Genomic DNA, 24,932 nt, shown 5'->3' on the forward strand with positions numbered 1-24,932 from the left:
GTCATTTGCACAAGTCCATGTGTGCACAGGTGTAATGAAAAACCTACTTGCAGCAGCGTCACGGGCACATAGCATCACATAAGCAGCATTCACAAGAAAAACATAAATTAGACATAAATTATATGCAATTCTTACAAGAAAGAACACAATTAGAATGAAAAAACAAAGTCCATTTTAGTGCAAAATGATGAAAGTGTCATAGTTTTGCTAAACTGTAGTGATTAGGGTAGTGCCCATCAGTTCAAGAATCGAATGGTTGCAGGGAAATAGCTGTTCCTGAACCTGGTGATGTAGGACTTCAGGCTTCTGTACCTCCTGCCCGATGGTAGCTGTGAGAAGATGGCATGGCCCGGATGGTGGGGATTTTTGATGATAGATGTTGCCTTCTTGAGGCAGCACCTCCTGGAGATACTTCCAATGGTGGGGAATGATGTGCCTGTGATGTATTGGGCTGAGTCCACTACTCTCTGCAGCTTCTTGCGTTCCAGTATTTTCTGTTTTTGATGGTGAACATGTTTCTGTCCTGGCCTAAATCATAAAAGGATTGCCAGTAAATCCAAATAAAAATAGGTAAAAAGTTTCCCTGAGAGTGAATAGCAATAGAACTTGCTACCATGTGATTTTTAGTTGTTGAAAGGTCTTCATTTCTAGAATAAGGCAAGAATTGACACCATTGCAAGATAATAAACTGTGCTAAACAAGTAGGGATAACAACAACAAATAGACAGTCAGTCCTGATGCAGGGTTTTGACCTGAAATGTAGACAAATTCCTTTCCTTCCACAGATGCTGTTCGACCCACTTGAGCTCCTCTAGCAGATAGTTTGTTGCCCCAGATTCCAGCATCTGCAGTCTCTTGTGTCTCCAAATAAATAAGGATAGTTGTGCAAACTAATCCAAGCAGGGCAAGGGGACATGGCACAAAATAAAATTGGAATTAATCTCTAGTGGCAGAGTGGAAATAAATCCTGTGGCATCCTTTAAGAGAAAGCAAGGCAGTGCAATTAAAGGACTATAAGGTCTTTTGCACTGCTGTGTTGAAAAACACGATGATGCTGGAGGAACTCAGCAGGCCAGGCAACATCCGTGGAAAAAAGCAGGCGGTCAACGTTTCTGGTCAGGACCCTTCTTCAGGACTGAAGATAGGAAAAGGGGAAGCCTGATATATAGGAGGGAAAAGCAGAACAGTGATACTTCTCACCGCCTTGTGCCCACCGGGCCTCCCCCCTTTTGTCCACCTACCACTGCTCTGCTTTCCCCTCCTATATATTGGGCTTCCCCTTTTCCTATCTTCAGTCCTGAAGAAGAGTCCTGACCCGAAACGTTGACCGCCTGCTTTTCTCCACGGATGCTGCCTGGCCTGCTGAGTTCCTCCAGCATCATCGTGTTTTTCTTCTAGATTCCAGCATCTGCAGTCCTTGGTTTCCCTTTTGCACTGCAATGCTGAGTTAAATGACAACTTTTGATTCATATTGATCATCCATTTCAAGTGGGGATAACGCTGCAGATGCAGAAAATCTGAAAAAAAAATCCAAAACTGTGACACACTCTGTAAATCACTCAGTGCTAGTGGAAAGTGAAACACAGGGTTAATGTGCCAGGTCAATGAATGATCACAGCTCACCAGTTCTCTATGATGCTCTGTACACACACTGTCTGAATTGCCAAGTGTTTCCAGCAACATTTTTTAATTGGAGAGAAGATTTTGTTTTGAACTGGAATACACGTAGCGGCATATTATAAAATACTGATCAGAACATACTTGTAGCATTACAGTTCTCTAAGCACTTCATCTCTGGGTTGCTTTGAGGGTTTCAAGTCCTTCTTTATAGGTTTAACTAACGAAAACACCACAGTTGATTGTTTGCAATAAAACCCAGCAATGTGTAATCTTGGGAAAATGTGCCAAATTTAATATACCCTTGAAATTTGTCCTTTCATCAAGTGCAGATTAAGTGTTGAACAATGGTTAATATGCAGAGGGAAGTGCAGTTTCAGCCTTGGTTCCCTGTAAAACTGAACAGACTTTGACGTGCAAAATACCACCCTGGCCAATTCAACAAGAGGAACAGTTTAAAAAAAAATCTATTGGACACCATTTATAGGTTATTAAATGTGTTATGAGATGATTACACCATAACCATCTGAGCATTGTTAATGTACATGATTCTCTTCCAGATGTTTGGTTGTAAGACCATGGGTTTGCTCTGCTACTTGCTAATGCGGTTTTGTGAACAACATAAACATAGAACAGTACAGCACTGGACAGGCCATTCAGCCCATGATCTTCTGATGATCTTGACTTATAATAAATGTCCTCCTCCTGTGTATCATCCATATCCCTCCATACCCTTCATATTCATGTGTCTATCTAAAGGCCTCTTAAACTCCACCAAACTGCCTGCTTCCACTACTACCCTTGGTAATCCATTCCAGGCACCTACCACTCTCTGTGTAAAATACTTGCCCCTCATGTCGCCTTTAAACTTTCCCCCCTCTAACCTTCAAAGCATGTCCTCTGGTGTTTGACATTTCTACCCCGGCGAACAGTTTCTGACTGTCTACCCTGTCTTTACCTCTCATAATGTTAAAAACCTCTATCAGGTCTCCCCTCAGCCTCTGACGCTCTAGAGAGAACAACCCCAGTTTGTCCAATCTTTCCTTAAAGCTCATACCCCCTAATCCAGGTAGCATCATGTTAAACCTCTTCTGAACCCTCTCCACAATCTCCACATCCTTCCTATAATGGGGCAACCAGAACTGCACACAATACTCTCAGTGCAGTCTGGCTAAAGTCTTATATAGCTGCATCATGACTTCCTTACTCTTATATTCAACACCCCTACCAATGAAGGCAAGCATGCCACTTGTATTCAGTTGTAAATTTTAAGTGATTAAGTCATGGAACTGTGTACTGCTATTACAGCGCCAGTGACCCGGGTTCAATTCTGGCCACTGTCTGTAAGGAGTTTGTACGTTCTCCCCGTGTCTGCGTGGGTTTCCTCCAGATGCTCTGGTTTCCTTCCATGTTCCAAAGACGTACGGGTTGTGGGCATGTTATGTTGGCGTCGGAAGTGTGGCAACACTTGAGAGCTGTCCCCAGAACACTCTATGCAAAAAATGCATTTCACTGATGTGCTTCGACGTACATGTGACTAATAAAGATATTTTATTGTGAGTGAACCGTTTTTCGCTTTCCTTCATAAATGCTCTTCCCTAGCTGGGAGAGTATAAAGTGAGCTTGCAGCTGAACTACTGCCAGTGTCTTCTGTGGAGTGTGGTGTAGGGGAGATGGGGCAAGACTGGGAAGGACGTGTCGCTGAACAGTTCCCCTCTCTCCTCCATTTGGTGCCCCCCTCATTTTTGAGGATGGGAGCACTACTGTCAAGGCCAACATTTCTTACCTATCCCTTACTGCCCTTGAGAAGTAGGTGATCCGCTGCCATGTTCAAGCTGAAGGCATTCCAGCACTGACATGGGTAAAGAGATTTAGATCCAGCGACAATAAAGGATTAGCAATATATTTCCAAGTCATGTTGGTATGCACCTTGCAGGAAAAGATGCTGGTGGTGCAGTTACCACGCACCTGCTGCCCTTTTCCTTGGTCATTAGGGTCATGGGTTTGGGAGGTGCTGTTAGAACAGCCCAGAAGAGTAAGTGCAGTGTAAGTTATAGAGACACAAGAGACTGCAGATGCTGGAATCTGGAGCAACACACAATTCACTGAGTTCGTCCAGCATTTTGTGTGTTGCTCCAGTGCAGATTATAGGTGGTGCATGCTGCAGCCACGGAGCATTAGTAGTGAAGGAATTGAACATTTAGGGTGTCAGATGGGGTGCCAGCTATGTTCTCCTGGATGGTGTTGAGTTCTTGATTATCATTGAAGCCACACTCATCCAGGCATGGGAAAAGTATTGCATTACACTGGTGATTAATGCCTTATAGGTAATGAATGAATATCTTTCACTGAACTGTGAGTGCGCATCTGTTAATCCTGTTGTACCCTACAAATTCCCAGTCTCATCTGTTGGTTTCCCATTTTAAGTTTCAGTAGACATAGAAAAAAATGTCTGATTTACAAAAGTGGTATAGATCAGATATCACTAATTAACTTCAGCCAAAGAATGAAGTAATTGAAGTGTGTCATTATTTCAAAAGTACCTTCTGTTCATTCCAAATGGTGTGATAGCTGAAACGGAAGTCATTTATCACACCTAGAGAACTGGTTCTCTTCTGACTAACGACACTGTCATTTATTAGTCATATCTGTTCATGGTTGAACAGGGCAGGAAGAGAGGAAAGTTATGAACTGGATAAAAATAGATGGAAAGGTTAAACTGAAACTGCAGGCATTACAGAAATTGGTAAACCAACCAGCTCACAAGGAATGCAGTGAAGGTTTTGAAAGAAACAAAGATATAAGGAGCAGAGGTGCAATCTTTCAGGTCTCATTGCAGAGGCACCAGAGGACTGGTGGGTTGTTGATTTTACCCCACTGCTTAAGAAAAGGGCTGATAAACGAGGAAATTCAGGCAAGTTAACACGGATTGGGAAATTCTAAGAACCTGTTGTTAGGGACAAAGTATACTTCCACATAGAAAGGCATGGGTTAATCCAGGAAAGCCGGCATGGATTTGTTAAAGGTAAATTGTATCTAAAGAAGATGCTTCCCAATCCTGCCTGGGACATGGACTTGGTTCGAAAGACTGGAATTTAATACACCCCCCCGAAGCTAAGTGTTCTGGCCAGGGGGATTTCCAGGACTCTGGCCCAGTGACAGTGAAGGAAAGGCCTTCTTTAGATGGTAGGGAACTTGGAGATGAGGGGTGTTTTTATATGCATTCTGTCTTTGATCTTGCTGGTGGGGGTTTGTGGACTTAATGTTTTGAGGACAATCAGATGTTTAGGGCAGAGTACTTTTAAACTTCTGTTGCACTGGAAGTGTCAGCTGAGTTCAACAATGGTTTGGAGAGTCTGTAGTCTAGTTGTACCTTCTCTGTGAACTACCTTTTACCCCAGGTCCCAGTTACAGTGTTTGATATGTTTTCTTCTATTTGTCCTTCTCTGCCAGAAAGAACTAGGCGACAAACATTCAGAAAGCATCGACAAGGTGCGCCAGCTGCTGCCATTGCCAAAGCAAACCTGTGACGTGATTACCTGCGAGCCAATGGGATCTTTGATCGACACAAAAGGCAACAAAATTGCAGGATTTGATTCCATTGATAAAAAACAGGCAGGTATTGTGTGACAAGATCAAGTTAGTGCCCTTCAATTAAGTTTTTGCCTTTGTTTCTAATAACATTTAAGAAACGTGATGGAATTATTTGCATCTCTGACTTTGAAAGGTCTTTCCTTTCATGGATAGTTTTACAAGGAAGAGCAGGGCCCAAACAAACTAACCATTTGTTTTCTTATTGCTATTTGTGGGAGCTTGCTGTGCACAAATAACCTGCCCATTTTCCCACTGTGACCATATGTAAAAGTGTTTACTTGGTTGTAAAATGCTTTGGGATGAAAAGGACTCTGACATTGCGAAAGGTGCTATTTAATTGTAAGTCTACCCCTACCTTGGCTTGTGTACCCAGGCAGGTGATATTATTCTGGGACTAACACTGTATGGTATTCCAGTGATAATTGTTTTATTTTAGGTGTGAAACTAGTTCATTGTAAGTTGGTTAATATCAACACTTTGTATTCTTGGGCAATTTGACAATGGGAGCATCACAATCGCCCAACTCTTATCTGAAGCCCACATATATGTAATTTCAGCACAATTCGTAGAGGATTTTCAAGGAGGCTTCAGCCATAGTCTATAGAACCAAATTTATTAACATTTTTAACCAAGGTGATTTTCTTTACACTTCTGGACAAGGACACACAGGCACCTGTGTCACCATCAGCGGTTTCACCATGAGGCTGGGATTTCTTGACATGGATCAGTGAAGCACAAGAAATAGGAGACGAGATAAGATCAGGCTGATCAGATCTCAACTCCATTTCCCTGCCCTCTGTAATCCTCGAGTCTGGAGTCCCCTGTGATCTAAAAGTCTTGTCTATCTCAGCCCTGTATATCGAACAACTCAGCATTCACAAGTCTTTGCGGCAGAGAATTTGAAAGATTTGTATCTCTTTCAGAAAGAAGTTGCTCCTCATCCTGGTCTTAAAATGGATCATTCTTTATAGTGAGCCTGTGTCACTCGTTCCGATAACCCCAACAGGGGAAATCCCCTTTGAGCATCTGCTCTATCCACCCCCCCTCAGAATCTTATATGTTACAATGAGATCACCTCTCATTCTTCTAAATTTTATAGATTAGTTTTATTGGTGTATAGTACGTGTTTAGAGCATGTCTAACCTCTAACAAGGTCTTTTCTAGAGTGTACAGACCAATACATGTGTATAACCTCTAACAAGGTCCTTTGCAGAGTATACAGACCAATACACATGAGACGCAAGGAACTCGAAGTGTGTGTAATTTTTTTCTTGGGCTCTTAACAAATTACATTCTGCAACTTTCAAAAGAAACCACAGAATAGTTAGTCACGTAGCACAATACTTAAAAGAGTGACAGCCTTAAAGTAACAATCATTGTTCACAACTGCCATTACATGCACCACATAGAGTGAGAGAGAACCTGGAGTCCTTTCTTTCCTTACAAGTGCAGGGAGGAGTGCTAAGGATTATGAAATGTCAGGATCAAATTTCATGTTAGCCGCTGTAATCATAAGTCTAAATCCAAGTGATTTACTCTCATTTTAAACAGTTAGAGATTTCCAATTATAAGGCACTTTTCATATCTCTTTCAGGATATTCCAGCGAAGTTTATAACTGGTGAAGTAATTTTGAAAGTCAAAAAAGCCTGCAGATGCTGGAAATCTAAAATTAAAACAGAAAATATTGTCAGTACTCAGGTCAGGCCACCTCTGTGGGAAGAGAAGCAGAGTTAACATTTCAGGTCTATTTCTCTTCCCACAGAGGTGACCTGACCTGCTGAGTATTTCCAGCATCTTCTGCTTTTGTGTAAGTAATTCTGAAGTGCAGTCAGTGTAATAATGTAGGAACTGTGTAGTTAATTTGCACACAGCCAGCTCCTGCAAATGGTAATGTGCCTGTGACCAATTGATCTGTTTTATTAAAACTGGTAAAGGTAATACTGTCCAGGACCATCATTATATCATCCCTTCTCCTTTTCAAAATAAAGTTGTCATAGAATCATGTAGCATGGAAACAGGCCCTTCAGACCACTGAATCTGTACTGCCCATCAAGCACCCATTTACTGTAAACCTATACTAATTCCATTTTATTCTCCCCACATTCTCACATTCTCATCAGCTCCCCAACCCCCCCCGCCCCCCCCCCCCCCCCCCCCACAGTTTCTACCACACATCCACACACCAGGGGCAATTTACTGTGGCTAAGTGACCCACACTGCACATCTTTTGGGATATGGGAGCAAACCAGAGAAAATCCACAAAGTCACAGGGACAACATGCATACTCTGCACAGGCAGCACCCGGAGGTCGGGATCGAACCCAGGTCGCTGGAACTGTGAGGCAGCAGCTTTACCAGCTGCACCACTGTGCCATCCTGCTGTGGGACCTGCTCAGAGAAATGGAGCCTGAGTTTAGCATCTCATCTGAAAGACGACATTCATGACTGTACGATACACTGTCAGTACTGCACTGGAATGTTAGCATAAATTTTTGCATTCAGATTTCCAGAGTGGGATTTTAACATGAAACCTTCGGACACAGAGGCAGGGGTACCATCAACTCGAGTCAAATGTCACAGTGTCGTTTAGTCATTGTCAATGTTCTGCTGTTATACTACTTAATGTTTTAATCTAAATTGCAATCCATAGGGTCTCCAAGTGTCAACAAAGCAGAAGGTCAACCCATGGGATTTATTTGAGGGTCACAAGAATCCGGCTCCACTTTCCTGGGCTTGGTTTGGCACCGTGCGCGTTGATCGGAAAGTTATCAAGTACGAAGATCAACATCACCTTCTCTTGTATCACACGCATCCCAAGCCAAAACCACGAAGTTACTACCTGGAGCCTTTACCACTCCCGCCAGAGGATGAAGAGGAGCCCCCAACTCCAGTCTCGCTGGATTCAGAGAAGAAGCCAATTGAAGTCGCTGATCAGAACAAAAGCGCTCAGGAGGAAGAGAAAAAAAAGAACAGGAAAAGGAAGCCAAAATCTTCAGCATCAAGAATAGATGTAAGGACCAATTCATTCCACGTTGCCATTCCCATCCCATTACGTTCCATCTGTCCTGTTGTCGAAGTCGAGCTGCAGCTTGATGTCCCAATAATCTTTCACCTTGTGTCTATTAGTTGATCGATTCTTGCAAGGCAAGGTTTAGGGAGTCAGGAATGGGTAGATTGAATTAGGGTAGAGTTGAACCCTGATCTAGAGGGCCCAACTGGCCTTTTTATTTTTGATGTCCTTTTCTGTCTCTATCCTGCCATGTAATTTGGCCAACACTGAAAAGGGAAAGCCCTGATTTAACTCCTGAATAGCTTACCTCTAAACGCCTGGATGGAAGCACAGGAACCAGGGCCGAGCCAGTTGGAAGGGAGTGGAGCATACAGAATGTGGTGAGCCTGATGCCAAATGATTGGGGCTTCCGAATGGTCATGTACTGGATTATCAGGGTTTTACACTATAGGGGCATTTTTCACAAGACCACCTTGAATTGCCCTCCTGTCACGACTTGCCCGTTAAAGCACTCAACCAGATCCAGCACTTTGATGCAATTGTGTATGCCTTGCAAAGAGCATTAAAGAGTCAGTCAGGTTGCCTGTGTCTGCAGTCACATGGAGACTGGGTAATGATGTAGATTCATCTGAAAGACATTAATGAGTTAGCACCTCATTTATGGCACCTGGGTTCTCTACAACCTGACGGCATGAACATTGAATTGTCCAGTTTCAGGTAGTCTGCTCCTTCTATGTCCATTTCTATCTCCTGGTTTTCTACCCAGTTCCTCCTACCCCCTTCCACCCACCCCCTTCCCAGCTCACAATCACCCAGTTTCTTTCCCCCTCCTCCACCTACTCCATTTCCCCATCACACAAACACACACACATCTCCTACTGAGTCCCCTCCCCCACTGTTCCCATCTGCCCTCCCCACCTCCATTATTTGGTTCCATGCTCCACCTTCCTCTCCTATTGGAATCAGTTTATTATTGTTGTCACTTGTACTGAGGTACAGTGAAAAACTTGTCTTGTATACTGTTTGTACAGGTCAGTTCATTACACAGTGCATTGAGGTAGTACAAGGTAAAAGAATACAGAATGCAGAGTAAAGTGTCACAGCTACAGAGGAAGTGCAGTGCAGGTAGACAATAACGTGCAAGGTCATAACAAGATAGATTGTGAGGTCAAGAGTCCATCTTTATCATACTAGGGAACTGTTCAATAGTTTTGTAACAGTAGGATAGAAGCTGTCCTTGAGCCCAGTGGTACATGCTTTCCGGCTTTTGTATCTTCTGCCTGCTGGGAGAGGGGAGAAGGGAGAATGTCCTGGGTGGGTGGGGTCTTTGATTATGCTGGCTGCTTTACCAAGGCAGCAAGAAGTATAAACAGAGTCTATGGAGGGGAGGCTGGTTTCTGTGGTGTGCTGAGCTGTGTCCACAACTCTCTGCATTTTCTTGCTGTCCTGGGCAGAGCAGTTGCCATGCCAAGCTGTGATGCATCCAGATAGGATGCTTTCTGTGGTGCATCAATAAAAATTGGTGAGTGTCAAGGGGGACATGCCAAATTTCTTTAGCCTCACGAGGAAGTAGAGGCGCTGCTAAGCTTTCTTGGTTGTGGCATCCACGTGGTTGGACCTGAACAGGCTATTGGTGATGCTCATTCCTAGGAACCTGAAGCTCTCAACCGTCTCGACATCAGCACCGTTGATGTAGACAGGTGCATGTGCACCATCCCCCTCCTTGAAGTCAATGACCAGCTCTTTTGTTTTGCTGACGCTGAGGGAAAGGTTGTTGTCATGACACCATGTCACTATCTCCTTCCTGTACTCTGACTCATCATTATTTGAGATACGGCCCATTAAGGTGGTTTCATCTGCAAACTTGTAGATGGCTTTGGAGCAGAATCTGGCCACGCAGTCATGAGTGTACAAGGAGTAGAGTAGAAGGCTGAGGACACAGCCTTGTGGGGCACTGGTGTTGCGAATAATCGTGCCAGAGGTGTTGCTGCCTATCCTTATTGAATGCGGTCTGATGGTCAGGAAGTCAAGGATCCAGGTGTTGAATCTGTCTCGGAGTTTGGTGATGAGTTTGCTTGAAATTATAGTATTGAAGGCGGGGCTGTAGTCAATAAACAATAGTCTAATGTAGATGTCTTTACTGTCCAGATGCTCCAAAGACTGGGAGATGGTGTCCGCTGTAGACCTGTTTTGACAGTAGGTGAATTGCAGTGGGTTGAGGTTTGCTGGGAGGCTGGAGTTGATGCGTGCCATGACCAGCCTCTCAAAGCACTTCATGATGGTGGGTGTCCATCATCAGATTCCATCATTTGCAGCAGCTTGTCACCCCCACCTATCACCTCCCAGTCTCCATCATTACCTCCATCTGCCAATCAACCCCTCCTCACCTGGTCCCACCTATCACTGGCCAGCTCTTGCCCCACCCCTTCCCCTCAGCTGCTTTATGCCGGCTATCTCCCCTCTACTCTTTCAGTCCAGATGAAGGGTCTCGACCCAAAATGTCGACTGTCAATTTCCCTCCAAAGATGTTGCCTGAGTTCTTCCAGCAGTTTGTCTTTTGTTCCAGGTTCCAGTATCTACAGTCTCTTGTGTCTCCAGGCTTTTACAATGATCTAGTGGTTACCTCATCACCTATGCAGCTAGATTACTAGTCCAGTAAACACTGGGTCTGAATACAGCATTAGTGTGCTAAACCATGCCAATGTCAATAGTTATTCTCACTAACCCTGATCCTATCCATTGCAGGACTATCAACAAAACAATGCATACCGAGTGCCTCCAAATTATACGCCAATGTCTTCACAGTTGATGCACCATCCCCAAGCAGCACCTTCGTGGGGTTACAACCTTGTGGGCCAGCTGCAGCAGTCTGGGTTCTACTTTCAGAACCAGCCACTTCCACCAGGTATGTACAGAGGTGTGTGGCTGTTGTGTGTTTGGAATAAATGTGGGTGCTGCACGATTAGTCCTGGTGATGAATACAGTGGCTATACTGCAGAAATGAAACATTGGTTACTCGCACAATAGGCATTAGAAGTCATAGAGATATACAACATGGAAACAGGCCCTTCAGCCCAACTCGTCCATCCCGACCAAGATGTCCATCTGAGCTAGTCCCATTTGCCTCCGTTTGGCCCATATCCCTCTAAACTTTCCTCTCCATGTACCTGTCTAAATGTCTTTTAAACGTTGTAATTGTACCCGCCTCTACAGCTTCCTCTGGCAGCTTGTTCCATATACCCACCACCCTCTGTGTGAAAACATTTCCCCTTGGTTTCCTTTTAAATCTTACCCCTCTCACCTTAAAGCTATGCCCTCCAGTTTTAGATTCCCCTACCCTGGGAAAAAGACTGTGGCTATCTACCTTACCTATGCCCCTCATAATTTTATATACCTCTATTAGAAGGACTGAATTTAATGGAAGATTCATGTGTACCCAGGTCAACACCAATCTGGCTAAGAAAAAGGACCATATAGACCTGACCACTGGGCTCAAAAGTGAGAAGGATGTCACAGAAGTATTTCCAATAGTAAAACAATATATGGAACATTAATTCTGGGCGTGAGTTGTGCTAAGCAGCACAAATTCAAATTGCGAAATTGCAAGTTTGGAGACCAATGTTCAAAAGTCCCTTTGCCCACAGACATCAGGGTAACAAGCTATTAATAGACTCTCTTTGATTTTTCTCTTGAACTATTTGCAACTGATCTGAGAGATTAACAGTCAGTTTATTGAGAATCTGGAACCTCCACAAAACCTGAATCAGGTCCAGAATGATTGTCTGGGTAGTGCAATAAAAGCTGTTCATTAAAAAAGTAGGGGAACAACAGAACTGGTGTTACGACCATCTGCATAAGTTTCTTCATCTGTTTTAGGGGTGGAGTTTCGTACAGGCTTATGCTCCAGGAGTCTGGAATGTTGATCCAAAGACATTGGTCGGCACGGAGTTATTGGGCCGAAGGGCCTGTATCCGTGCTGTATTGCTCTTTGACTCTCTATCAAACTGCGGCATGTCATTTAGGGGATTTAAGCAAATAAATATGGACTTTTCTTTTAAGATCTTGTATCAGTAATGTTGACCATGAAACAACCAGACTATTGTTTTAAAAAAAATCTGGTTCACCATACTAACCTTGTCTGTGTTATATCTGTCTCCAGACCCCAGCAATATGATTGACTCGTAACTGGCCCAACAGCCCAACACACCCATGAGCTGACTCACCATTCACTTCATCAATTACTGATCAACATTAAACGTTGGCCTTGGGAATGAATAATTTATTAAAAATAATCTTGAAACATGATTTCCTCCAAGCAGATAGCCCCACACCTTTGAACGTTTTGAGTAAGAGGATTAGATCCTTAAACCAGGAAACTATTCAAAAGCTGAGAAAGGGAAACACTCTCTCAAAAGCACTCTGCAATATGTCAGTCCTGATGAAGGGTCTAGACCTGAAACGTCAACTGTCCATTTCCCTCCATAGATTCTGCCTGTACCACTGAGTTCCTCCAGTGCTTTGGGTGTTGCTCCAGATTTTGGCATCTGCAGTCTCGTGTGTCTCCATTTTGCTGCAATATGTCAGCAATCTTTTTTTTAATTCTGAGAATCATTAACATTTGTACTGTTTGTCAAGTACATAAGGATGTTGACCATTTAATCTCAGTGCTTATATTATTATTTGTAAGAAATGAAGAAGCTTATTAATGTAACTGTCTGACACAAACCAAATGCACCAATACTGATAGTCCGCTGTCCAACTATTCAGAAGTTCCAGTAGTTCGGCATCTGGCTCACCAGATGATGTTACCATGCCCCCTTGAAACTGACCAGGACCGTTTCCTATGCTCCTTTTAAACTTACCATGTTGACTGGAAAATTTATTGTAATACCATCTAAAAATTAAAGGTGTGGTAGTAGATTAATGGAAATATCGTCCAATGGTCCAGAAAATCTGCCAGTCCAGTACCACCAAGTCACGCGTTTGCTGAATTATCGGAGCTTTACTGCAAAGAGATGCTTTCAGCTTGCAGTAATAGGCGCTGGGCTGTGTCTGCTTGATGTTTACACCTCTCGGACCTAATCTGGAGCAACAGAGTTAATCAATAGGTTTAACAAAGTGAATCAGAGCCCATTACAATAAATAAATGAACCTGTAACTAAAGATAGAATAGGGGACTAAGTAATACATATTCACGGGAAAGAGTTCCACACTATGGAGGTTTGAGAATTTAATTTCAAGATTTCTTAATAAGCTTATTAAGAATTTGTGTATCAGTAGGAGTAGTCATGAGGCTATCAAATTGTGTCCTTGGTCGTATTGTTCCATTCACCCTTCGCCCCGAGATTGCTCTCTCCTAGTTTAGCAACGCTCTAATTTTAAAACATCTTACCCTTGGTTTTCAGATTTATTTATTATCTTGTCCCCATCTCCCTAAACTCTTCCAGCCCCAACACGTTCTGCTATATCTCTGCTTTTCCAATTCTGGCCTAGAATATTTTCAAAATGTCTTGAGCAATTAAGAATAGAGTGGAATGAAATCCTATCTGGGCCAAACCAAGGTATGGACAGATGATTTCTGTTCCCACAAGCTTTTTCTGATTGCATCAAAAATTTCATAAATGCTTATATATAAAAGACAACTGTAAACTTTAATACCAGAACAACAAGTCCCATTGATAGAGCAAAGGAGACACAAGAGACTGCAGATGCTGGAAACTGGAGCAACAAAGCAATCTGCTGGAGGAACTCAGCAGGTTGAGCAGCATCTGTTGGAGGAAAGGAATTGTTGATGTTTCGGGAGAAAACCCTGATAATTCCTGTCCCCCACAGATGCTGCTTGACCCTCTGTTCCTCCAGCAGATTGTTTGTTGCTCCATTGATATACACCTGGATAAGGTATGTCACAGGGATGAAATGTGACATTAAGCCACATAAGATAATACTTGGATAGATGATCAAAAATTTGATCAAAGAGACAGATTTTAGAGAGCATCTTAAAAGAGGGAAGTTTGAGGAGTTCCAGCTGAAAGTTTAAACCCCAGTGGTAGAACAGTTGAAAACAGGAATTTTGGCCAGAACAATTAATTTCTAAATACCAATTTAGCTTTCGACTGCCATGCAGGGTTAGAAATCAGGAACATATCTTGATATGATTATATTCTGAGAGCGAATGAGGAATAGTGTAGGAACAGGAGAAGACCATTCGGCCCTTACAGACTTTGCTGGTCCTGGTATTACAGTTTCCAGTAGCTACCCTTAATACTAGTCATCTCCGGAATCTTTCATCTCGCCAATGAATAGGGTACGGACAAGAGAATGTCTGTGTAAAGAGAAGGATCAGGGGAGTGTAATGTCTGAGGCAATGATCGTTCACTTGTTTGTTTGCAGGAGGACCCAGGTTGGACCCGCCAGGTCAGTTCACCCCCACGAGCACCAAGCAGGCCCTCACCAACATGCTGCAGCGTCGCTCAGGATCCATGATGCAGCCTCCCTCCATGCCCAGCATCTCTCCCCAGCAGCAGCTGCTACAGATGAAACTCCTGCAGCAACAGCAGCGACTGCTCCGGCAGCAGGCACAGTCCAGGAACTTCCAACAGGTGCGTCCCCACCGGGAGGGTTTGCTGTACGGCTGATGACCGTGGGCTTGTTGTAGCTTGTCACTAACGTTTTTACATCGGGAACACAGATAATAAGGTCTTGTTCCAAGTGTAAGACCCCAGAAGTTGGGCCACAAGAGAGACCTTGCCCAACATCAGGGAACACTTCACACTGATCTAGGGGTAGATCCATTGTTGAATTCACCGGGGAAATTGCTGTATTTTTATCACCGAAGGATGTTAAGGGTTACAGAACCAAGGCAGATAGATTAAGAGCAGCCTTGATCTAACCGGATGACAGAAGAGGTTCGAATCATAGAGTCATACAGCATGGAAACAGACCCTTCAGCCCAACTGGTCCATGCCAACCCATCTAAGCTAGTCCCACTTGCCTGCATTTGACCCATATCCCTCTAAACCTTTCCTATCCATGTACCTGTCCAAATATCTTTTAAATGTTGTTAATGTACCTGCCTCAACTACTTCCTCTGGCAGCTCGTTCTATTTACATATCACTCTCTGTTGGAAATCAGGTTCCTATTAAATCTTTCCAATCCACGTACCTGTCCAAGTGTCTTTTAAAAATTGTTATTGTACCTGCCTCAACCAGTCCCTCTGGCAGCTCATTCCTCATACATACCACCCTTTGTGTAAAAAAAATAGTTGCCCTTCAAATTCCTGTTAAATCTTTCCCCTCTCACCTTAAACCTATGCTCTTGAGTTGTTGATTCCCCAAACCTGGGAAAAAGCATTCACCCTATCTATGCCCTTCATGATTTTGTACACCTCTATCAGCTCACTCCTCAGTTTCCTACCCTCCAAGGAATAAAGTCTTTGCCTGCCCAACTCTCCCTATAACCCAGTCCCTCAAGTCCTGGCAACATTCTTGGCAAAGATTCTTGTAAATCTTTTCTGCACTCTTTCCAGCTTAATGGTATCGTTCCTACAGCAGGGTGACCAAAACTGAACACAATACTCCAGGTGCGGCCTCTTGTACGACTTGTACAACTGCAACATAACATCCCAACTTCTATACTCAGTGCTCTGAAGGCCAACGTGCCAAAAGCCTTCTTCACCACCCTGTCTACTTGTGACACCACTTTCATGTACTCCTAGGTCCCTCTAAGGCTCTGGGGACTTGGTTTCCCTGCTCATCTTCTGACTTCAACACCCACTAACTAGGAAGGGAAGAACCATCTGGTTCAGTTTTATGGAGTGGGCTTCACCAGACGTAGGCCGAAACTCATGGTCACTCCACCCCACCCCACCCACACACGTGTCTTCCATAGTCACACCTACCTATTCCAGCTCAGTGTGGCTACCAGTGACCTCATGGCTTTGCCATCTTCATGGACCAGGCCACAAGAGGAGACTCAACCTCAGGCAGTCCAAACTGAGGTCCCACCCAAGGGTGCCAAAGGCCTTACTAGAAGACATTTGGAAGCAGTTGAAAATAAATTAATTTAAAAACATTGATAAAAAATATTCACATAAATGCCATTAATTGACAAATTAAATAAAGTATTAACGTGAAAATAAAATGTTAAAAGAAAACAAATCACTTTATAGTCATACAGCGCAGAAACAGGCCCCTTGGCCCAAATGGTCCATGCTGACCGAGACTCCCATCTAAACTAGTCCCATTTGCTTGTGTTTGGCCCATATCCCTCTAAACCTTTCCTGTCCACGTAGCGTCGGTGTACCTTTTAAATGCTGCTAATGTACGTGCCTCAACCACTTCCTCTGGCAGCTTACTCCATTTTCTGACCACACTCTGGACGAATAAATTACCCTTCAGGTTCCTATTAAATCTCTCCCCTCTCACCTTAAACTTACACGCTCTTGTTCTTGATTCCCCAACTTCACTTACCTTTTAAAATGAATTGGGTTAGACTAGATGCATCAGCCATAGTTGGCTTAAGGCTGAACACCAGGTTTATAGTGTATCTGGCCCCTCAGCTCAGGGCAATCGGGAGTCCCCCTGGGCTCCATGGTGAGTCCAGAGAAACAGAATAAAGTCAGATGCACCTGTATGTTCAAGCAACAGTACATAGATATGGAAGCTGGCACATGCCAACATGAACTGTATAGTAAGGTTCTGTATGGACCCACTATCTAGCAGCCAGCCCAATGAAATGTTTTTATTAAAAAAAACTTTTTTTGAATTGGACATAAAATTCATCAGAAATGAGTGCTCACTCGGATGTTGCTCCTTCCTGTAATATCTGCAGTGTTGTTCTTGCTTCCCCAGAGACATAGATAGAGAAGATAGCTGGTATCTTTTTCCTGTTGTTGAAATGTCAAATACTAGTGGGCGTGCACTTAAGGTGAGAGGGGGAAAGTTCAAAGGAGATGTGCAGGGCAAGCTTTTTTACACAGAGGGTGGTGGGTGCCTGGAATGCGCTGCCAGGGGTGGTGGTGGAGGCAGATGTGATAGAGGCATTTAAGAGGCCCTTAGATAGGGACCTGAATATGCAGAGGATGGAGGGATATGGACCATGTACAGGCAGAAGGGATTAGGTATCATTAGCTTAATTAGTTCAGCACAACATTGTGAGCTGAAGGGCCTGTTCCTGTGCTGTACTGTTCTATGTTCCTGGCATTAGGAATAATTTCTGGAGATAGACACCGAGACAAGTTGTATTACGGAGTGAGAGAGTGTAGTGTAGATGATTAGCTGACAAATTTTAATCGTCCGCTCTGCTGTTTTTAATCAATAGCATATAGCATGCTGGCATCCATGGTGAATATTTGGTCAGTGACTTAAATGCATTTCATTTCTGGCAGACCCTCAGTGTGTTCACATTTATACACTAGTTTCTCATAACGCTATTGAAATTGCAGCAAGAAATGTTAAATAATTGGATACTTTTAGGGTGAAATAATTGTAAGAGCTTTGGATCTTGATATTCGGCCATACATATGCCAAGGGACCAGACAACTCCTCAATAAGAATCGTCTGGTATTTATCATCCTGTTTGGTTTTTGGAATAAGTGACATCCAAATTGGCTCCCCTGGCACTCGCGAGTTACCTGTTTCTGATTGAATATTGAGTTTATTTTGCCAGCCCAGAAGGTACATGTGCTTCAGCTAATGAGTGGCCAAATTATAGTTTGTTATTAGTCTTTGAATAAGGGGTTGACCATTTAGGACCGAGAAGAAGTGAAATTTCTTCATTGCAGAGGCTTGTAAATCTTCCGACTTTTTCATTAAGTCATAGAATCAGAGATGTACAGCACAGAAATGGGCCATTCAGCCCACTTCGTCTATACTGACCTTTATGCACATTAATCCTGTTTGTTCACATTAACACTGAATCCTTCCATGCCTTGCCTATTCAAGTGCCTGTCTAAATGTCCCTTAAACATATTGATTGTCTATGACTCCACCACCTCATCTGGCAGCACATTTGAGATATCAACCACTTCCTGTGCAAAGCAAAACCTTTTCCCTCAAATTCCCTTTAAAGCTCTTTCCTCCCACCTTAAACCTATGCCCTCCTGTTTTTGACACTGTTACCATGGGAAAAATATTCTGACTATCTATCTGTGCCCTTAGAATTTTATATACCTCTATCAAGTCACCCGTCAGCCTCCTTTGCTCCAGGGAAAACAAGCACAGTCTTTCCAATGTCTCTTCATAACTGAAGTCCTCCAAACCAGGCAACATCCTGAAGAATCCCCTCTGCACCCTCTCCAGCACTATCATATCTATCCTATAGTGTGGTGGCCAGAACAATGTACAATACTTCAAGTATGTTGTAAAGTTGCAGCATAATGCCCCAACCTTTGAAGGCAAGCATGCCATTTGCCGCCTTCACCACCCTATCTTCCTGTGTTGCCAATTCAATGGAACTAAGGACTTGAACCCCAAGGTCCCTCTACTCATCAACGTTCCTTATTGCCCAGCCATTTATTGTATACGTCCTACCCCTATTTGACTTCCCAAAATGCATCTCCTTGCACTTGTTAGGTTTAATTCCATCTACCAATGCACTGCCCAACTTTCCATCCAAAGTATGTCCTGCTGTTGCCTCGGACAACCTTCCTTGCCATCCTCAACACCACCATTTCTGTGTCATCCACAAACTTACCAATCGTACTTTCTACATTCACATCACGTATATCCCAAACAACAAGGATCCCAGCACCAACCCCTGCGGTACACTGCTAGTTACAGGATTCCAATCAGAGGCATGTTCAAATCTGAGATCAGTGTAGTTTTGGCCACCTTCAGGACCCCAACGCTTCTCAAATCGACCCAACCCAGCCAAACACACCCCACCCTACCACCACGGGCTTATCGTGACCGTCTTCCATTCCCCCAGCCTTGATTTCCCTCACTAACCCAACCCAAGCCCAGCTTTCTTCCCATTCCCCGCTGAGAGGAGACACAAAAGACTGCAGATGCTGGAATCTGGAGCAACAAACAAACTGCTGGAGGAACACAGTGGGTCGAGCAGCATCTGGGGGGGGGAAATGGACAGTCGATTTTTCGGGTCGAGATCCTTCATCTGGACCAAAAGAATAGAGGGGAGATGGCCAGTATAAAGAGATGAGGGGAGTGGGTGGTGGAAGGTCCTTCTTACGGCTCCTCCTGCCTCCACACAATCCCTTCCTGCACCTGGGGACTTGGGCCTATGTTCTACATGACATCCTGCACTTACATTTTAAACATGCAAAACCTTTTCTTGTGGCCCTGGTACACAGTAGAATTTCCAGTACAAGATCTTTGCAAAAGCATGCATCAATTCATTACACATGGCATTATGTCCTTACGTCAGTGCTGTAGGATTTCCAAATCAACTGTATCCATTGGGAGTTATTCTTCAAATGACTCCCAACAGCACAAAGGGATGTCTTGCTTATCTATGCTTCATAGTGTTTGTTGAAGACAGTCTTTATAGCTCAACTACCTTGGAGGTCTTGCTATATTATTAAATTTTGGGTCTCAGTTCCTTCTTAGCATTTAGAACGTAGAACAGTACAGCACAGGAACAGGCCCTTCGGCCCACAATGTTGTGCTGAACTAGTTATATTAGTAATAAAATGCCCAACTAAACTAATCCCTTCTGCCGACACAATGTCCATATCCTACCATTCCCCTCACATTCATGTGCCTATCTGAGAGCTTCTTGAACGTCTCTATCGTATTTGCATCCACCACCACCCCTGGCAGCGCATTCCAGGCATCCACCACTCTCTGTGTAAAAAAAACTTGTCCCACGCATCTCCTTTGAACTTTCCCCCTCTCACCTTAAATGCATGCCCTCTGGTATTAGACATTTTAACCCTGGGGAAAAGATACTGGCTGTCTACTACTCTCATGATCTTAGAAACTTCTATCAGGTCTCCCCTTAGTCTCTGCCATTCCAGAGAAAACAACCCAAGTTTGTCCAACCTATCCTCATAGCACATGGCCGCTAATCCAGGCAGCATCCTGGTAAAACCTCTTCTGCACCCTCTCCAAAGCCTCGACATCCTATAAAGGGGTGACCAGAACTGAATGCAGTACTCTAGATGCGGCCTAACTAAAGTTTTATAAAGCTGCAGCATAAAAGTTCCTGACTCTTGAACTCAATGCCTTGACTAACGAAGGCAAGCATGCCATATGCCTCCTTTAGAGCCCTATCAACCTGTGTAGCCATTTTCAGGGAGCTGTGAACTTGGACCCCAAGATCCCTCTGCTCATCAATACTATTAAGGGTCTTGCCAATAACAGTGCACTGTCTCTTTACATTTGATCTCCCAAGGTGCAACACTTCACATTTGGCCAGCTTGAACTCCATCTGCCACTTCTCTGCCCATTTTGCAACTGATCTATATCCTGCTGTATCCTTTGCCCGTCTTCTACACTATCCACAACACCACCAATCTTCGTATCATCTGCAAAATTACTAACCCACCCATGTACATTTTCATCCAGGTCATCTATATACATCACAAACTGCAGAGGTCCCAGTATGGATCCCTGAGGAACACCACTAGTCACAGACCTTCAGCTAGAATAAGTCCCATCGAAAACTACCCGCTGTTCTACGGGCAAACCACTTCTGAATCCAAACAGCCAATTCACCGTGGATCCCATGCATCTTAATCTTCTGGGTGAGCCTCCCATGAGGGACCTTGTCAAACACTTTACTAAAGTCCATGTAGACAACATCCACAGCTCTACCTTCATCAATCACCCTCGTCACCTCATCAAAAAACTCAATCAAGTTAGTAAAGCGTGACTTGCCCTGCTCAAAGCCATGCTGATTGTCCCTAATTAGGCTATGGTTTTCCAAAAGCTCATTAATCCTAACCCTAAGAATCCTCTCCAGTAACTTCCCTTACACTGACATGAGACTCACCGGTCTACAGTTACTAGGATTATCCCTGTTTGCCTTCTTGAATAATGGAACAACGGTAGCTACTCGCCGGTCCTCTGGGACCTCGCCTGAGAGGAAATGAAGATAATGGTCAAGGCCCCAGCAATCTCATCTCTTGCCTCTCTCAATAACCTGGGGTATATTCCATCAGGTCCTGGGGACTTATCCACTTGAAGGCTCTTTAAGAGACCTCCTCCTTTATCTCAAAATGTCCTAGTATATTAGTGTGCTCCGCACTGATCTCCCCATCCTCCATGTCCTTCTCCTTGGTAAATCCCGATGCAAAGTACTCATTAAGGACCTCAACCACATCCTACGCTTCTAAGCACATGTTCCCTCCTTTATCCTTGAGTGGTCCTACCGTCTCCCTAGTTATCCTCTTGCTCTTGATGTATGTATAGAATGCCTTGAGATTCTCTTTGATCCTACTTGCCAAGGACGTTTCGTGGCCACTTTTGGATTTCCTAATTCCCTTCTTGAGTTCCTTTCTGTCTTCTTTATAATCCTCAAGTGCTCTGTTTGATCCTAGCTTCCTAAGCTTTACATACTTTTCCTTTTCTTCTTGATTAAATTCACTACCTCTCTCGACATCCAAGGGTCTCTAACCTTGTCATCCTTGTCCTTCCTTCTTACTGGAACATACCTGTCCTGTACTCTGTGCAGTTGGTCTTTAAACACCCTCCACATGCAGATGTGGACTTGCCCAAAAACAGCTGTTCCCAATTAATTCTCCCTCGTTCCTGCCTAATCCTATTGTAATTTGCCCTGTTCCAATGTAATACTCTCCCGCAAGATCCATACTTATCCTTATCTATAGCTATCTTAAAACTGTTCACTGTTCCTTAAGTGTTCTCACACTGTAAGGTTGGTCACCTGGCCAGGCTCATTACCCAACACCAGGTCGAGTACGGCCCCTTCTCTCGGACTATCTACATATTGATTTAAGAAACTGTCCTGGATGCACCTAACAAATTCTGTCCCATCTAAACCTCTTATACTAAGGAGGACCGAGTTTATATTAGGGAAGTTGAATCCCCCACGACAGCAACCCTCTTAGTTTTACATCTTTCCCTAATCTGCATGCATATCTGTTTCTCAATGTCCTGGTGGCTATTGAGGGTGGGGGAGAGGTGGTGGGGGGGGGGGGGGACTCTGTAGTATAATCCCATCAGAGTGATTGCACCTTTCTTACTTTTGAGTTCTACCCATATAGACTCAGTGGATGCTCCATATTATGCAGTTACTTGATGTGGGACAATTTTTATGCATTTCAGGTAGCTCATGGGACATTTCTCTTATGTATCCTGTGCACCATGCACATTTCCCTCATGACCTTGTAAAGAGGTCAGGTGAGGAAATGGTGGCCATTTCAAAAAGTAGTCAAATAAAGATCGTAATTATGGCAGCATACTTTTTAAAGTTAATGTTTACACAAATTTAGTCTGGAAACCTTGTAAGTTTAATGAGTTTTTAAAATTAAAGGCAAGCCAGATCATCCAAGAATAGTTCATGCCAGAATATTGCAAAATACAAGATTCTTGGCATGCAGAGCTAGTAGTCTTACTGACATCCATCTGTAAGTTAAAGGTTGAAGCCAAAATAAAAAGTATTAAATCCACCCCATGGAACCGGTAAGAAAAGATTTCTTATCCTCCATTGCTTTTTGGACTTTTCTGCAATTCAAATAGGAGTGAGAGTCAGATGCTGGTTCGCACAGTTCTTGGATCTGACGTGCACTCTCATGGATCACCGTTTCCAGTAATAAGGCAACGTAAGGATAATTAGCAGAAGTAACATTACTACAGCAACAGGGATGGCTGCAGTATTGCAAATGGTTCTTGGGTAGAAGTGGTGGAATATGGCAGTGATACAAATGGACTCTTGCAGAGAACAAAAACCTTATTCCTCATATCCGTTCAATTTTTATTTTTGGTTCTGCTTGGGGACATTTTATTTTAAAAAGTGCTTGGCGGTCGCTCCCACTGGCAAATCCAAGGCCGGATTCATCCCATTGGCATGGAGGGAGGCCACCCTACATGCTGATGACGTCGCCCTTAAACCCATCCCCCAATAAAACCAGCTTTTCAAGTTAAAGAGTCATGAAAGAGTTGTTCAGTTGCCATTTCAATGGCTGAAAACTGTGAACTGAAACTCAAGAAGTGTTTTTATTACTTCATGATTACACATTAGCATGTGAATGCCATCAGGTCCTGATCTTAAATGCCACTTAATAAAATGAATTCCAGTTGTAATTTTAAGAGGCAACAGGGAGATGGTAAACTTGACCAACCATATCGTAGCATCTGAACATTTGCAATAAGTTATAATGAAGCTGCAACAAAGGGCATCTGCTATTCATTGTGAAAAACAAACCAAGAAAAAAAACTGCACTGTTAAGCATCTATCCAAGCATTTTGTACCTTTATGCTCGATATCATGATAAAACCAAGATATAACTTTTCCAAATTACCTCATTAATAGGAGTTGTTTTTCAAGCAGCAATGGCAGGTAGTTCAATGACGATTAACGATCAGTGGCAGTCATAATCCTGGCCAGCTCCACAAAGCAGCTGTCCTCGTCTCATCAGAGCATTACTCTTTCCAGTGTTGCTTGGTGGCTTTGCTTGGCAAGAAATCAGTTCGTCACCCGATGCTCAATGCAGTCGACATGAATGAGATTAGAAGATCACAGGGTGTCCGTACAGAAATGGGTGGGAAAAGGATCTCTGATCCTGATGGGTTTTCACGTTGTGCGTACAGAGGATGTTTCCTCTCATTGGAGGATCTCGGACTAGGAGTCACTGTCTAACAAAATAAAGGAACACCCATTTAAAACAAATTATGCCAAGACCCCTCTCTCTGTGATGCAACTCTTTGGAACCCTCTCCATCAAACGGTGGTGGCAGCAGAGCCTTGGAATATTTTTAAGGGTGAGATGGATAGATTCTTGATAAGTAAGGAGGGGTAGACAGGAGTGGAGATTTGAGGTTACAGTTGGAACAGCCACGATCTAAGTGAATGGTGAAGCAGGCATTGGGACAAAATGACCTACTCTTGCTCCTAACTTGTGCATTTTTATGTTAACGTGTCAACTGCTTTCTCTCTCGGATGTTGCTCCTGATTTGGACAGTCTCCAGCCCATGATAGACAGGCAGGACACTCTGAGAAGGGGTGGGAGTGGAGGGCATTTCTTATTTTACATCTTAAAAGTTGAATAAATGGATGCAACTCTTGCCTTTTTGTATGTCCCTGCGGTACATGGTGCCCTTGGGTATCTGGATGTTTCTGTTGCAAGAACCATAAATTAAAATTAAATCCATTCCCTTTTCTTCCCCAATCCCCAGCAAGCCCCAAGTGCTGAACCGAGCCCTTCCCAGGGTCTCACTCAGTCCGAGGCTTTGCTTCTCTTGGAGGATCAAGCACACTGACAGTTTTCAGGAGAGCCTGGATCTCTGTCTGTGGATGCTGTCCGCCATTTGCAGGGGACGGGGGGTATTCCTCACTCTCCGTGGTTCTTCCAGGCACAGCGACGGGGCAGCCAGAAGATTAATGTTCAGGAAGCAACTCAACCTGAATAAATATAGAACAGTACAGCGGAACAGGCCCTTTGGCCCACCAGATCAGTTCTGACCATGATGCCAATATAAACTGCACATCTGCCTGTGTGTGATCTATCTCCCTCAGTTCCCTTCCTGTTCATGTGCTTGTGTAAATGCCTCTTAAGCATTGCTATCATATCTGC

The 24,932-nt window shown here is 43.7% G+C and overlaps 1 protein-coding gene across 1 annotated transcript in view; it reads left to right on the forward strand.

Annotated features, from left to right (window-relative positions):
* Positions 1–24,932, forward strand: part of LOC127571939 (mediator of RNA polymerase II transcription subunit 12-like protein) — a 499,625-nt gene that overhangs the window by 418,072 nt on the left and 56,621 nt on the right. The window contains exons 36-39 of the mRNA XM_052018705.1: positions 5,071–5,232; positions 7,862–8,221; positions 10,967–11,126; positions 14,612–14,820. Of these exons, the coding sequence (XP_051874665.1) occupies positions 5,071–5,232; positions 7,862–8,221; positions 10,967–11,126; positions 14,612–14,820 (891 nt within the window). The remainder of the gene's footprint in view (positions 1–5,070; positions 5,233–7,861; positions 8,222–10,966; positions 11,127–14,611; positions 14,821–24,932) is intronic.

This window comes from Pristis pectinata, chromosome 6 (genome assembly GCF_009764475.1).
Source record: "Pristis pectinata isolate sPriPec2 chromosome 6, sPriPec2.1.pri, whole genome shotgun sequence".
NCBI lineage: Eukaryota > Metazoa > Chordata > Chondrichthyes > Rhinopristiformes > Pristidae > Pristis > Pristis pectinata.